This window comes from Podarcis bocagei (assembly GCF_964188305.1).
Source record: "Podarcis bocagei genome assembly, chromosome: 2".
Taxonomy (NCBI): domain Eukaryota; kingdom Metazoa; phylum Chordata; class Lepidosauria; order Squamata; family Lacertidae; genus Podarcis; species Podarcis bocagei.
In genome coordinates this window covers 109,437,489-109,454,551 of record NC_138126.1, presented here as the reverse complement: position 1 = coordinate 109,454,551, position 17,063 = coordinate 109,437,489, and the positions used below count along the sequence as shown (strand labels likewise).

Below are 17,063 nucleotides of genomic sequence, written 5' to 3'. Positions count from 1 at the left end.
AACAGGTATGGATTCTTCATGTTTATTAATTTCCAGGGCATGGAATTGAAACCTATTAAAATGACAGTGAATTATAGTTTATATCTGATGATGGGGAGACATTCAGACAAATCAAAAAACAAAAACAGCAGAGCTGGACCATTCCTGGGTAAAGTGCATTACATGGGATTTAGCATCTTCATCTCTGGTAATCTGTTTGAAAAGTGTTTTTGGCAAAGTGACTTTATGGAAGAGGATTGTGGATGGGGGAGTGAAGACTTCTTGGGAATATAAACCTTTAGTTTAAAATATTTTTTCCCCAGGGTTGACATACATAAAACATTAGAAGCATAAAATCTTAGGTGGCATTTTCTTTTTGAAAACTCTCCAAACAGACATTTATATTAATAATGAATAGGTAATAGTTCTAAATTTTTAATTTTGAAGTACAAAAAGATGTAAATTTTTAAGTTTTCAAAACCAACACTCATAGGAATTTTAAGTGTTGCTTCTCTGTGGAAAATAAACGGCAAATGTAAAGGAAGGCTGTTTTTTCCCCATTCAGGCTGCTTCCTCTTAAACTGCAGTAAATTTTGAATAAAAGGAATTGCGTTGTTTACTTCTTCAGCAAAACATCAATAAATCACCACCCAATCCTTAATAAACAAGCTTCCTAAAGGTGCCTTTGGTTTCCATTGTGACCAATCTAACATTTGTAAGCTGCTTTACATAATGTTTTGCTACTTTTATTTCATTCCGATTAACATTAAACTCGTTGTGTTAATTGCCTTGATCCTCCCTACAAAAATAATCAAGAAGCATGCCACTGGTAGTTTAAATGCTTTCTTGTTTTCGAAAGCTGTGACCCATGTCAGACCCATGTCATTGAGGTTTTGCAACCTCAAGAATTTATCTGTAACTTAAGTGTTTTCTCTAAAAGTGGCAAATGACCCCTGGCCAATGTTATATGTGAGAATTTGTTGATAGAAACCCCCAAATAAGTTCCTCTAAAGCAATATCTTGTGCATGTGACTCTTTGCTATGAATTCAAAAGCTGCAGACCAGCATCAAGCCTGTGTGAGAAGTTGTAACGCCTTCAGGAATTTATACTTAGCTATGGCAACACCCTAATAATATGGTTCCGTTCAACTCAATATTTATCATTTCATTCATTATGTCACAGGAGTCCCCCCTTTTAAAAAAAAGATTTCATACTAATGAATATCATATTGCATCGCCTGGCTAACAAATGTTCTTTTCATTGTGCCAGACTCCAACTCAACAATAACAAAGTTGACCACTGACATCAGCACTTCAGTGACTGTTTCTGCTTCTGTGCTTTATTTCAGAATAATTGCATATACGATAGGGACATCATTCCCTGTGTTTGTGGTGTCTATTTTAAATTGTGTTTAAAAATCATTTACTCTTTGTCTTCAAGACTGTCTTAAACCTTTCACAGGGTGATAGTCAGGGCTTTTTTCCAGCAGGAACTCACTGTAACTCAGTTCTGGCACCTGTCAGGTAGACACTATTGCCATTATAAGAGAACAAGGGAGGCGCTCACTGTGAGTTCTGGCACCTGTTTTTCTAGAAAAAAGCAGTGGTTGTAGTATTACCTGAGGCATGAGAGCTTGGCCTGCCAAACTTCCCCACTAGGTCACTTAGGGCAAGCCATGACCGCCCACCTATACCTGATGCCATATTGCTAAGCGCAGGGCTTGACTGAAAGGTTGGAGTCTGGAGGACTGTAGGCCCAAAACTGCTTTATCCAGCTCCCAAAGCACCCACCAACCAGGAGCCTTTGAAGCACTGCACAAAGCAGGAACCCAGTGCTAAGCAGGCTATCTCCCCCTTCACATCAGATGATACAAAGGGAGAGAGATCTTGCTGAGTTCAGGTGCACTAAGCAGGATTTCCATGCCCCCATTAGGAAAGGGGGGGGATCCTTCTTGCTACTGGGCTCAGGAAATCAATTGGGCACTCCAGCAAGCTCATTCTATCCCAAACTCAGTGCAAAAGGGGAAGAGGGGGATATTCCTTTCCCTTTTAAGTCAGATCATCTTGTGATCTCAAAGAGCTCCAAAGGCTTATGCCCACTTTCCTGTTAATAGGCCTGATTTTGCTGCAGTCTTAAAGGGGAGGGGGACATGCAAATTCTTGCAAAAGCTTTGGTGCCCCCCACCTTTAAGATTGCAGTGATTTGGCTTAAAAGAGACTCCCAAAGGCTTCTTCCCACTGTCCCTTTTAAGACCAACCTTGTTCCAATGGGAGTGAAAAGGATTTTGACATCAACTTTGGCCCATGAGACAGATCTTGATGAGAATCCCATGGAGCCAGAAAAGTAGCCCTGGTGATAAGGTCTGGTCTTTGTGTGGTAAGAGTTGTCAGGTCCAGATATTTGGGCAGCAGCTGGCCTGGAAAGGAATTGATAAAACTTGGTCCAGTGTGGAAGTCCATTCCCACCATGCCTTGAATGGAGGATTGAACTAAATAACTTTAGTTTCAGTTCTGCTCATGGTCTCAGGACTAGTTTGGTAGTCACATGAGCAGAAAAAGTGTCTGGTAACCCCACAAACCAAATGGAACTATTTTGAAACAAGTGGTTTAATGTTCAGTCCAAAGCTTAAGCAAGCAGGATATTATGAAAAACATAAAACGAGTTGTTGATTTTTTTTAAAAAAATATTGTTTTATTTAAAAAGAAGCAAAGTGTGTGTGAGAGAGCACATAAAATCCATTTCATTGGTATCACTCTCAATAGCTTTAATTATAGGGAAAGAACAGATGTTTGACATCAGTAGTGTTTACATGCCCGTAAGGCTTAATTTCTTCATAGTTCTTTGTAAAGAGCATAAACAATGACAGAAACACAAAGGAATGAGCTGTGGCAATGATAAAAATTTTGCACTTGCAAACATTTCAGTATGGGAAGAAGACACATAATAATCTAAAACATGATTACCGTTTTCTATTTTTATCGACAGTTTTGCCAGGAACAGTTGCTGCTTTTATTATGATTAATCTGCTTCATTGTTTTTCATTCTGAAAAAAGACATAGGAGTATCATAATATTCTTTTGAACCTATTTTGGAGATGTATTTGCCTGTGTTTGGCACTAGGCCATTAAGCAAGAGGAGCAGACAAAACTTACTATGTGTCAGCTGTATACCTTAGTAAGAAACAAAAATGAGTGGTTGATCGTAAACTGGATTTATTTGTTAGCCTAATAATCACAATATAGTTAACCAGCCTAACTTCATTGCATTCTTAACTTCAAAGGGAGTCTCACTTTTAGGGACACATTCCTTAAATTGGATTATCGATCACTTGCACTTGCAAATGCAACCGCCTTACATTTTGTGATATCAGTTCTACATTCTTCTGTGTTTCTACAAGCGATTCATGGTGGAAAAGTTAAGACCAGTCTGTACTGAATTTTGAACCTGAAATCAAGACTTCGCTTTATTTGGAGAAAGCTTAAATGAGCTGCAGGCTTTTTTTGTTTTTTTGGTTTTGGTCTGTGCTTTTAATCCCCCCCCCCCCGAACAATAGTAGTTAGTTAGTTAATTACTTTCTTTCTCCTGTACCTTCACACAGGGTACATGAAATGTTTGAGACCTTTCTTATGGTTACTTTCCTTGAGCCAAAGCGTTATTCTGAGTCATGCTGCCTTATAATATATGGAGAAGGTGACCATTGTCATCTCAGAAAATATAAACTGAAGTTGTTAGGTGCTGCGTATTCCCTTCTTGTTTGACATGCAGTGAGGGGGGAAAGTATTTCCTGTTGTTATTCTGTCTCTCACAGCTACAATAAACCTACCATTAAAATTATGGGCTGGTCATTTCTTCATCAGAGGGCAAACGGGGAAATTTAGCAGGGGATCAAATACGTTTTCCCCTCACTGTATATGCCTCTTGTAGCTCAAGGGACATTTATGGACCTTGGCTTAATTCCATGAGGACTTCAGCCTAATTTCATGTGAGTGGCAAAGAGGAGAAAAAACAGGGAGGAGGGACAGAGAAAGGGAGGAGGATAGAGAGAGAGAGAGAGAAAAGAAGCTGACCTATTCACTATTTGTTCTGGCTCTGCCCACTGCTGGCATGTGGCCTGCAGCAGGGAATGCAGTCATTGATTAAGAAATGTTTCCCATCCCTGGGCTAAAGCAATTGTTACAAACCTACATTAAAAATTGCTGTGCAAAAATTCACTTCAGGAGCAGCTTTAAAGATGTATAGGTCCATGATAGACGAAGTTGTTTGTTGGGAAGACCTGGGGTTAAAATTGGGAGAGTCTCTTGAAACCACACAGTATGTCCCTGGAATTTCACAACATCATTCAGAGTAGGTTTTTGGGGAGGGGCAATGGAGTGACAGCTGCCAGTGGGGTCTCTATTCCCTGAATGCTAGTAGAATGCCACTACATCAGGAGATGATGATGATGATATATAAATTATTATTTATACCCCACCCATCTGGCTGAGTTTCCCAACCCACTCTTGGCGGCTGCCAACACAATATTAAAAACACAATAAAACATCAACCTTTCAGGGCTTCTGTACCTGCTCCCACAAACAGAGAGCACCAGCTCATTAAAGGCAAGCAGATCTGCACTGGCAGCCCCATTGTGCTCCCAGTACTCACAAACTGGGTGGAAGATTGATTTCTTGAATTTCTACTGGCAGTGGAGCTGGGTTGAGTATAGCTTCTTTGGAGCCTCAGAACTTGGGGCCATGGAGATCCCCAACAGTGGTGGTAGATGCAAGCTGTGACGCTCCACCCAGATGTGGGTTCCTATAGCCTCTGGGACCTCAGCAGGTAACGGTTTCCTCTTCCTTCCATTGACAGGCATTGTATGGGGTTATCTGGAGTGTAGCACCTGAGATGGTGCACTGGGTCATGCATCATCAGATCACACTGCTGGCATGTGGTGGCTGTCTCCATTTGGGGACATCTCCCTGGGTATTGCTGAGCAGCAGCTGTCTATGGAATGCCATTTTTGCTACACCCAGACCTACCATGATGTGACATACCTTGTGACATAATGGGCCTGTCTCCAGGATGCCTCGCCTTTCTAGCAGCCCTGGCCGGACCACCTCCCATTGCTGCCCATACCTGTAGGCACTTATGCCTTATTAGCATGCTGCAAGCTCCCCAGGCTGCTTGTTCACCTTGGTCCAGCAACCTGATGTCTAAGATTATTCCTTCTGCTTTCTGGGTGTTTCATGGTATCCATCTGTTTCCCTGTTGAATTTCAAAACACACTTCAAGAAGATATGTGGCATTTCTCACTTATGGCTGTGGTAAACTGATTGCAACTGAGAAAATGTAGAAGACCGGTTTGAGAATCCCTTTAATATAAACTATTAAATTCTTGGGCAATATAAAATAAAAGAGATCCAATCTTGCCAAAGCACATACATTATTGTTGGCTTACACTGGCTGAACACCCCCCCCCCCCCTTTTAAGGAGTTCTCTGTGTATTATAGTACTCTTTTTGCCTTCATTTGATTGCTTGGTGCATTTTGTTTTCAGCAATTATTTTTCAGTGTTAACTTCGGTGCCCAACATACTTTTATAATTATATACTGGTATTTGCATTTACAAGCATCTTGCATTTATTTAGATTATGTTTGTAGACAATATGGACAGAATTAGTGAAAGACAAGGCAGGATTATTTGAAGGCGCTGGATATTTTTCATATCCAGAATCTTTTTACTAAGTATTCAAACAGAATATATTTGTCTTTGTGGGTTTCAGTTTAAATTATCCAATGATCAGTTTTCCTATCATTGTTTTGCACCTTTTTTTGTTTGTTTGCATTATTATTTTTATTTTGCAAGAACTGTAGGAAGGCAGGGAACAGTTGGGATGCTATTGCAGGTGCAATAAGAGAAAATGGGAATTGACCTCTTATGCAAATTGAGACCAATATATGGGTACTTGCAAGTAGAAAACAGTTTGTTGTTGAAAAAGGCTTTTTCTACTTGTCTAACTTCAGCTGAAACCATTTTCAGCAGATTGATATTTATTTATTTATATAAATAAATAAAATGAGTGACTTTAACTTCTAAAATATTGAGCTTATTTTGGAGGTTGGTAAAAAATAATAATATTATTTTGTTTCTCTTGAAGCTGATCAATATATTTAAATTTTCCATTTGCAGCTGGAGATGAAATCCAAACTAATGGAAGCTAGAATTCAAGAAGAAAAGCTTAAATTACAGCAGAAGCACGATGGAGATGTTCAGAAGGTATAGTATATTGTGAAAAGGTTTGAATGATGATTGTATATGACATTGTAGTGTGCAAGGAAATAATAAAAGTAAAGCTTTTCCTTAGGCAGTTTAGCCAGTATTTGGCTTTAAAATAGGATTCCATTGGCTATGTGAAACGCTCGAAAACTGATATGAATGGGATTTTGTATATTGGAATAATAAGAATTTTTGGATGCAGCATTGTGCTGTCTTTTGTAGCTTGCACTGATCATGTTACAGTGGTGCCCCACAAGACGAATGCCTCGCAAGACGAAAAACTCGCTAGACGAAAGAGTTTTCCGTTTTTTGAGTCGTTCTGCAAGACAAATTTCCCTATGGGCTTGCTTCGCAAGACGAAACGTCTTGCGAGTTTGTTTCCTTTTTCTTAAAGCCGCTAAGCCGTTAATAGCCGCTAAGCCACTAATAGCCGCTAAGCCGCTAATAGCCGTGCTTCGCAAGACGAAAAAACCGCAAGACGAAGAGACTCGCGGAACGGATTAATTTCGTCTTGCGAGGCACCACTGTAGTAGGATTACAAACTACTTGGCCTTGGTAGGCCGTTCCACTTATATGGGAAAATACACATATGTGCTTGCTTGCGCACAAACATGAAAATTTGAACACTCCTAAAACCCTGTATTTTGCTACTGTAACTTTGTGGTGATGCATGTGAGAGAGATTCTGCAAATGGCTTGAAGCCTGCTGTCTAAAGAGCTGTGGTAAAAGCTTTGGCAACCACTGAGGTGGATTTCAGTCGATAGGGCTTGTGGCTATTTCTTTGTATTTGCCAGAACAGAAGTTGGTCCCACTGGTGGTACAAGAGAGCACGTTATCTCCCAACTAGTTAATCCCATGCTACATTGGTAATAGCATTTGTAGATCCTACATTGGTAATAGCATTTGATTGTTGGAAACATTTCTCATTTTGTTAATAGGCATTCCATTGGCTCTGTAAAACCTTCCAATTACCAAGAAGTCTTGTGTTTACTACTAGATTTACATCAGAAGGTCTGAGGGAGTTAATTTTTTTTATTTATTTAGAAGAGTTTGCAAAGAGCACATAATGCCAAACACAGTTTAGTTTGATGTGGCTTAACATCCAATTAACCTCTGACTAGTATAAGCTACAATTCAGAGTATTTCCACTCTGAATGCATTTGATCTTACAACGCTCCATGAGCAGAAGGCCGCTGCCACATAAAGAAGGGTTTTTAGCGAACTGAAATCCAGAAGTGTACTTCTGTTTGTGCAAGGCACTGCACAGTCCCTTGCGTGAGGTTTTGCTCAACATCTCAAGACGCATGCTGGCACAACGGCTTGCATGGTGCTGCAGGCTGTCTTCCACTAGTCCCTGCATAACAGTTAATGGGGCAGTACCACTGCCAGAATTACTAATGCCCATGTGCCTCTGGATCTAACTTCATGTTTTCTATGGGTTATGGAGTGATTCTCTTATGGGACCCTCTGAAGCAGAAGGGACATACTTTGGGGTACCATATATGTCACCTGAGGTATAGGAGTCCTTGGTGGTTAGCAGTGTCTTGTATCAGCTTTGGCTGGTATGCCTGCTACAGCAGCTTCTGGATAGGAACAGCTTGGCCACTGTAGTCCATGCACTGGTAGTCTCAAGACTAGATTATGTGCTTTATCTGCGACTGCCCTTGGGCAGTCCAAAGCTTGAGCTAGTGTGGAATACTGCACCTAGACTGGTGGTGGGAGCAGACAACTGCCAGCTCATTCCAAAAGTGTTAAAAGATCTGTACTGACTTCCCATCTGCTAGCGGACCAGGTTTAAGGTTCTCATACTAGTAGTGTGCAAAGCTCTGAACAATTTAGACCCAGGACACCTTAAGAATTGTCTTACGCTGTATGTCCCAGATTGATTGCTGAGATCACATAGGGCAGTAATGTTATTGGGCCAGAAGCATAACTCATGTCATTGAGGAGTTATTCCTTCCTTCAGTGTAGTGCACCCAACTCTGTCCCTTACTCACTTTCACATGCAAGAGGGGGGCCTTTGTGGTGTGAATGCTGTTTTGATGTTTTCTTCTCCAGTGTTTTAATTTATCTTTACATTTTGTGCATTGTAAATTTTAATTTTGTAAGCTGTTTTGAGACCCAGATGTGGTGAAAAGTGGGGTATAAACTTTCTGAATAAATGAAATACATAAAATGCATGCTGTAGCACTGAGTATCTTGCAGGGTACTAGCAGGGTAATAATAGAAGTTAATTTGTTGTAATGACGCAGAGGGGATAGCAGTACTGAAAATCTGTCGAAAGACTTGGTGAATGTTGGTTTTTCATGCTTGTTTGCTTTGTTTTAAGGCTATGCTGTTTGGGGATTTTTCTTATACTGTGTTGATTTTGTGTAAACTGTGTTGTGAACCTTTGTAGAAATGCAGGGTATAAATTCATACGTAATAATGATAACATTGTTTGACCCCAAAGTATAAAACATTGAAGATTCCTCAAAAGGATTGTAATATTTGGCAATGTACATATTTTGTTAATTGGCTCTTGCCACTGTGTCTAGGTGCTGAATATGAGAGGATGTAAGAGTTTTGAAAGAATAACATGGAATGGGAGGTTGGTCAACCCAAGGCACCAACAGCTCCCAAAGGTGTCCAGTGTGAAACCACATCCTCTTAAACAGTAATGTTAGGATTGGTGTCAGAGGCAATATGATTTCTCAGTTAAAGTTCACTTGTACCAGAACTCTGATCTGAGCCTGGGGTGAGTAAATGTCCTGGGTGGTTGAAGATGAAGTGAATCTGTTGATGGAGACCTCAACAAGGAGTACAGTCATGAATCCTGGCCAGGTCTCTCATATGTCAGCCAAACTGAGAAAGAATATACTGTAACAGCATAAGAAAACTGAAAGATATGTTGGCAAGATCGGTGGCAAAAGGTGATGGGATATGGAGATGGTTGGGAAGCAGTTTCCCCTCAGCTCCCCCCCAAAAAGTGGTCCTAATTGCTTTGAGCATAGTAAGAGATTAAAAGAAGAGCCTGTGGACATTTTGCCTCCAGTCTGTAACATTACTATATATTTGTATTACAGATTCACAGTGTGGGTGAAAGTAATGCCTTGCTTCCTTTAAGTTTATGCACTGCTGAGAGTGAATAGGAAATGTCCGTGTGTCGTGAACTGAAAGACAGTGAGGCAGAACATTATTTTATAAATTTGTGGGATATCCTGTGGTATTTCATGACCACATGTGGTACAGTGGAGAGCTGGCAGTTTTGCAAATAACCAAGTTTCATTGTTACAGTCAATGGAAGTAGACCATTGTCTAGGCCTGTAGGAGCCATAGTAGTTTGGGTTTGTATATTCAGCCCAGTACAAAAGGCATAGGGCAAGAAAACGTACATTTCTATACTATTCAGAATTGCGAGTACCACTAAATATTGGGTGAGTGTAAAGGGAATAGAATATATTTTTCACAAAGGTGAGATTGTGGCCAGAGAATATGGCGGTGGGAATTATCCCAGGATTTGGGGAATCCACTGAAAAGTTTAAGCTGGTTAATAATCATAAATATGTACAGCCCTGTATTCTGGGGAGGTTTAGAACAAAAATATTGCCCTTGCTTTTCCTTTGAAACTAGTAGTTTTGTTTTGACTGACACAGCAGGGTCTCCAGATGAGATGTCCTATGGTATTCTAAAGTAAAGAATAATCCTTTTATTATTATTTTTTGTTTGCAGACTGAATACCGAGTTCTTTTGTAAAGAAAACATTTCATCTTGAATGTTTTCTTCACTGTGTTCATGAACATTCTTTTCTTTTCTTGCTGGGATCCCAAAGGATTAAACAGAGCATTTAGCAATAATACTTACACTTGCATTTTAGAGTTCTCTTTCAGAACTTGTTAGACTTCAAAATTCTTTATATGATTGCAAAGGGATGTTGATGCCTTGGGGAAAATAAATCTTCTCAAAATCAGTCTTTTGTGTAACGTTTTCCCCTCTTTTCAGTTCCTTTCACAAAGGACATTTACACTAAAACTGTATGAGTCTTTTAAAAAGTTTTGTGCTGTTTTGACCAGCTGAATTCATCCTTTGTTTATGTTACATTTAGTTGCTCTAAATACTTTCTAAATTCACAAATCCTTATGAAGAGTGTGAGAAATACACACTTCATGGAGTTTCTTTTAATATACCAAATTTATCTTGGTTCCTGCTGATACTATACTGTATTCTGATTGTAGTCTTTCCTGTATATACTTAGCCTCATAGATTTACTAAGCACTGGTGATTTTTCCTATAGATTTTGGACAGAAAGAATAATGAAACTGAGGTACTGAAGACCTTGTACAAAAGTAAGCAGAGTGAAGCTGAAGAGACCATTCGAAAGCTTGAAAAAAAAGGTGATGAAGCATAAACAAAGTACTAATTTTCACCTTATCTAACTAGAGGCAAATATTTAGGACTTTGTCAGAAATTGCTCCTCAAACTGGCTTTGCCATGGATTGCTACAGAACAAAAAAGAGCATCCCTGTTCTCTTTGGTTAGATCTTCTCAGCAGCCTTTGTAAAAGGAAGCAGGATGAGTCTGCTGGCATGCTGGTCAACAGCTACTGTTGGGAGTTATTGTCTCATTTGGAGGGTATACCTTTGAACCTGCATAGAATTAATCTGAATACATTTGAAGAGTCTTAATTGTTTTGCTGTTAGAAGCATTTGCGCACCATGAGCTTTGCTTGGTTTTCTAAAGTGAAATTATTTGGCCCAGGACTGTTCTGCCAAACCAATGGGCACCCCCTCTCCACCACCCCAATACCAGCCCCCGTGTCCTATGACAAACTACTTTTGCAACTTGGGATTAAAAAAACAATATGGCAGCGTAGTCCATTAATCAGATGAGAAACAAACAAAATCTTGGTAGACCTATCTACTGAATTCTGCACAATTAGAGTACAGAAGGTGACCATTTTGTGTGGGGGTTTTGTTCCGCAGAGCATGCATAAATGCCCCCACCCCATTATGCCTTGCCCCCATTAAGCCCTGCCCTTATCTGGTCCCCATTCTGCCCTCTTCTGGGTCCAAAAGGATCCACACATTGGCAATCATGCGTCAATTAGATGTGTCTAAAATGGTCACTTTGGAACCTGACCACGCTTTCTATTCAAAACATTGATACGTTTTAGGATCACACTTATCCAGAAATAAATTGGAAGCAAACTAATTTTGTCGTTCAAGGTTTTTTTTAGAAATGTAATCAAAGGCAGGTTTCACACATTAAAATGAAATGCCGCTTTTAAACAAAGTGAGGTCAGCTGGAACACTCATCTGATTATATCCGTTGCCAGATGTAATATCAGAAAGGCCCATTTTCTCATGTATTGCATTTTCTTCTTTTATATTTCTCTTTTCTGACAGTTCAGACGCTTGTCCGTGAGTCACAAGTTGTTAGAGAAGCAAAGGAAAAGCAAATTGCAGAACTAAAGAAGTTGTGTGAGCAAAGTACAGATTCCTTGAACAATGAATGGGAGAAAAGGGTAATCTGTATTTTTTTTCTGGATTCACTATAAATGTAGGAAGATAATGATATGGAAATAATATTTCAATTTTTTAAAAATAATACCTTGCCTTTTTATAATACCACAGCCATTTTAGGATAGGGGCTACTGAATGCTATCCTAATTTTTGTGTGTGTTTGCGTATAGCTCCATAATGCCGTGGCTGAAATGGAAAAGGAGAAGTTTGACCTTCAGAAAAAACACACGGAAAACATCCAGGAACTGCTGGAGGATACAAATGCACGACTAAGTAAAATGGAAGCAGAATACTTGGCACAAAACAAATCAACTGTAAGTATTCCAGAGTGTGGAAATTTGTATAGTTCAAGTGACATAAACGAGTGTATTGCAGTGCTGATATAAAAATTTAGGTAAAAAAATTCTTTGTGTCACAGAAATATGCGTAAATATTGTCAGGCTGAGAATTATTGTAACTCTTGTGCAGTACAAGACTGTAAACAGTGACATTGCTTTACTAAACGGATAGTTGAAGTGGGAACACTGTGTCTCTTCCTCTCCCCCATCCTACTTCACACAAGGTTTCACTTCGCCTCCATGTTTGTTTTGAATATAATAGCTGATACATTTTACAGTTTATTGTAAGGTTTTTATTATGAAATGGCAGTAGTGATTCAGAGCTCCAGCTAAAGCTTTTCTCCTACTTTTTAGTTCTATAGAGAATCAAACCTGTAGAGGTGCAAAACCTGCACTGGAGTGTGGGCCTTGCCTTTTATGGTATTATGGCTAATCAACAACTGGTTCCGCTTTAGGTCACATTTTTTTCTGTATCATTGTAATAGTGGGTTTCCTTGAGCTAAAGTGTGGATTACTTTCCTGCAATGAGGAGTCGTTGTTGTTGTTGTTGCTGCTGCTCTTCTTCTTCTTCTTCTTCTTCTTCTTCTTCTTCTTCTCCTTCTCCTTCTCCTTCTCCTTCTCCTTCTCCTTCTCCTTCTCCTTCTCCTTCTCCTTCCATGCTATACATGCAGGTCTCAGGGTGGTTCACAGAATAAAATTAGAATATGAAACCACAAAGTACATAATAAAACAACAACAACAACAACAACCCAATAATCCCTCACCCAACACATTTTCAAAGGGCATAGGATGTCAGTCAAATCCTGATTAAAAGGGAACGTTTTTGCCTGGTGCCTAAAGGTGTATAATGAAGGCGCCAGGCGAACTTCCCTGGGGAGAGCATTCCACAGACTGGGAGCCACTGCAGAGAAGGCCCATTCTCGTGTTGCCACGTTCCGAATGTCTCAGAGGGCCTCAGAAGGTGATATCAGGGTCTGGATAGGTTCATAGGGAAAGTGGTGGTCCTTGAGGTATTGCGGTCCTGACGCATTTAAGGCTCTATAGTTCAAAATCAGCACTTTGAATTGGACCCAGAACTGGTAGCCAGTGCAGTCAGACCAGGATTGGTGTAATGTGCTCAAACTGTCTTGCTCTGGTGAGCAACCTGGCCGCTGAATTCTGCACTACCTTAAGTTCCCGAACTGTCTTCAGAGGCAGCCCTACATATAATGTAGGTCCATGCCTTTTCCTTATGTTTGCACTGCATTTTCCAGTTTTAATGTTCTTAGCATGGGATACTTAAACCTATAAGTTTTATGCTATGATAAATCTGCTCTGCTGGTGTCTCCTGATTGTTCCATTGCTCCATCTTAATGTTTCTTCGTGGATATTTGCCACATAGGGTGCCAAGAGACCTTATCAAAAGAATTGCTCAGTTAGTTAGAAAATCTCCACTTTTTTATCTCCTTCCCCCTGAAGTGACCTACTTTCAGATCTGCAAGTTCAATCAGTTTAGTGTAGAGTGTGAAGAACACAGAGAATTGAAAGGTAGGCTTGGCCAGATCACTCTGTCTCTGGTTTGTATCTATGTCAAGTGTGTTTATTCAGAAGTCTGTTCCATCCCATTTCTGCAGTTAACTTGCAGATTTTTTTAAAAAGCTAAATCTCTATGAAAATTCATAGATGCTTAAATATGTGGTTAATCACAGAATACATCTTCAAATACCTATTTTATCTCAATGTACACATTTCTAAATGTGTCTTTTCATAAAATAAGTACCTTAGAATGCATTTTGGTTCTTTTTTTAAAAGCTAAGAACTGTATCACAAAATTCTGAGTGCCAAATCTGCAGGATATTTATGTTCCGGCCCTTATGGTAGTCCAGGAGGTTCAAATGAGGTCATTTTGCTTAAAAAAATTCCTCCCCATCTCTGTTCTGGAAGGCAGAGATGTTGCAGGAAAACTGACACCTTTCTTGGGTACTGGCAAGTCTGGTCATACATCGGGTTTAAGTAGCTTTGGGTTAAGCATTTTCGGGTTGCGCTCTGCAGCGACCCGGAAGTAACGGAGTGTGTTACTTCCGGGTATCGCTGCTCGCGCATGCGCAGACGCTCAAAATGATGTCACGTGCATGTGGGGAAGCGGCAAATAGCAACCCACGGATGCAGGTTGCGTTCGCTTCAGGATGTGAACGGGGCTCTGGAACGGATCCCATTCGCATCCAGAGGTACCACTGTAGTCAGTCTTTGATTCTGGAAAATGATTCCTCTTCCGTGTTCTGAAAGGCTGAGCCAAACTAAGTACACAGCCAAGGAGGATGACTCCCAGATTGGTTGTGAGAATCAGGGTGGTCAGTAAGACTTCACAGGGCACCAGATTCTGTTTTAAAACGGTTTTATTTTTCCTTCTTTCTCTTCCTTCATTATGATTGGGCACACTAATCTTTCTCTTACCTCTTTTTGCTCTTTTCCAATCTTAAGTAGTGGAAGGGCTGAGGAGAGCTGAAGTACAGCAAGAAGAAAGAAGTTGCTAGTGTTGTTTCTTCCCATCTGTCCCTGGCCATTAACTCATTAGGTGGCCTTAGACGAACCATTATCTCTCGGTGATAATTTTGGCCCTTTCTTCCGGGGCAGTTATATCAATGTATACGCAGCACTTGGAAGATTTGAAATGCTCTCTCTGACCATGTTTGCATATTACAGCAAGCCATGAGCTGATGCTCAGTGTGAATGAGCAGTGTTCTATTGCAGACTGTTGAATTCCTCCCATTTCACTCTGTCCTTACTCGAGCAAGGGGAAGCAAACCACAAGCTGTGATGTGCAAAGCAGCACTTGTTGTTCCTTTCCCCCTGCCCAAGGAAGAGTGAAATGAATCAGGAACAAGTCAGCAGTTCATGCTAAGTCATGGATTGTGGCTTTCCATGACAAGTGAACAGGACCTATAAATGCAAAGTATTTTGATTTATGGAAAGGGAGAACGTTCATCATCTTAAATTCTTTTCAAGTTATTGTTAGTGCTGGTAGTAGCTTCCATGTGTTGCGACTGAACTCTGCACTCTTCATGATATGGCATGGTTGTCTGTCCCCGCTCCCAGCATTGACAAGGCCTGTTGAAAGACAACAAAGACCATGAATGCTTTCTTTGAGTTGTCATAGCATCAGCATAGTTATGGTATCAGAGGTTGTATTGCAACAGTGGGCACAAGTAATAACTTATTCTTATAGATTTGCAGGATGGAATGGTGTCACACTTGAGCAACGTAAGAAGATTTGAAAGTACTTGTTAGCAGATAGGGAACTGGACACAGATTGGGAAGCTGTAACCCCTAGGGGGGAATCTCATTAAAAGGGGTCATCCATCATCCCAGATTGGTTCCTCGTGTAGATGGGAAGCCACTTTTCATCTTGCAATTCCCGCATGGTCCTTCATCATTTCTTTATTCTAGTTTGACAGTAGAGACAGAATACAAACTCATTGCAAAAGTGTCTCTCTGTTCTATGCTCAGGTGTTGATGTTTCACAAGGTTTTGTGTCTTGGTGTCCTTCCCTTCTGAGTTGCTTGTGAGATGAATTTTGTACTTGGAGTTTGCAAGGCAGGTATTTGTGCCTTAAAACTCAACAAGTCCCTTTTGACATTTTTCATCAGTGTGGCACATTTAAAGTAGTGATCATTTGTTTGATGTTGCCTTTAAAGCTCACTCAAATTTTAGATTCTGTTGTTAATGAAAGTTGAATTGAAAAAAAATTAGCATTCAAACCTTGGCATAGGTAATGATAAATATGGCAAGAAATGGACACAGTCTGTCAGCAGGATTGAATTTTAGAACCATCAAAAGCAGACAGATCTTGCACAGCAGCTCCTGATTTAATAATTAAACATAGTAGGGTTCAAGGTATGGCTTAAGATGAAAGACTAGACTGTCACTGAAAATTAGTTTCTCTTTTCTTATTATTTCAGACTCCCCCACCCCCCTTTTTCATAGAGTTTTCTACTGTCAAGAGTGCCATTTGTTGTGCACAAGTGAATTTTGCTGAGTGATGAGACTTGCAAATTATATTCTTGACACATGCATTATTCTATTATACATAGTTCTATTTCTGAGGAGAAATATTGCTATCTTAAACATACAGCAATAGTTATTGCTAGATTTTGGACCAGAAAAATTATTAGAATTTGACAAGTAAGTTGGAACAATGGTTTCACCCAAAAGTCAACATTAGATTTGGCATTTGACTCCTAATCCTTTTAAAGCTTATAATAAACATATAAATGGAATTTTAAAAAATATATTGGAACGAATTGGGGGGGGGAGACACACATGGTGGTGAATGATTCATTTTGGAATATTTGAAAATTGGCAGCCTTTTAAAACAGAAATGGGATTTAGAGACGGATGGATTTCTGGTCATGTTAGATATTACTCTCTGAACATAGCATGCATTGGAGTGACTCTCTGACTCACATGATTCCTGTGTTTTGCTTGGTTGCTGTCCCTGAGCTGTAGGTGTAGCATCTTACCCAGCAAATCATCATATTCTCCTGTGAAAGACATCAAATTCAGGGATATCCCAGTAAGAATGAATGAAGTATTTGGCCAGGTTGGATATTGCTTTCTACTGGGGGAGAGTGTGGGCTTTTTATAACTGTAAGTGGGCAAATAAATATATATCTGGAGGTCTTTTAAAAGCCTTCAAACAAGTAGCTTATTAGCATTCTCAAATAGCACGCAATAGTTTTGTATAAGAAGTCTACAGCAATAAGAATTATGTTTTACATACCAGCTTAATTTATCTTCTGCGATTCATCACTTGATAAATAAACATTTATTTTGTTTCTTAAAACCACCAGTTCATATTTTATCTTCTTGTGCCTTTAGCCAGAGAGAAGGGTTATGTGAACAATGAAGTTTAGTTATCAGCAGGGCTGATAACTTGTTAAAAAAATTCTGTTAAAGAAAATTCTGCTTCAATAGGAGCTTGAATCTGATCTGTATACACTGGTACTTAAT

At 39.8% G+C, this 17,063-nt stretch overlaps 1 protein-coding gene across 5 annotated transcripts in view; it reads left to right on the top strand.

Annotated features, from left to right (window-relative positions):
* The window catches only part of CEP112 (centrosomal protein 112), a 220,573-nt gene that overhangs the window by 35,931 nt on the left and 167,579 nt on the right, over positions 1-17,063 (top strand). For all 5 annotated transcript variants that reach the window (XR_014004693.1, XM_081181284.1, XM_081181283.1 and 2 more), the window contains 4 exons: positions 6,149-6,235; positions 10,509-10,608; positions 11,620-11,738; positions 11,907-12,050. Coding sequence is in view for 4 of the 5 variants with exons in the window: in XM_081181284.1 (XP_081037410.1) it covers positions 6,149-6,235; positions 10,509-10,608; positions 11,620-11,738; positions 11,907-12,050 (450 nt within the window). In the remaining variant the exon portion in view is untranslated. The remainder of the gene's footprint in view (positions 1-6,148; positions 6,236-10,508; positions 10,609-11,619; positions 11,739-11,906; positions 12,051-17,063) is intronic.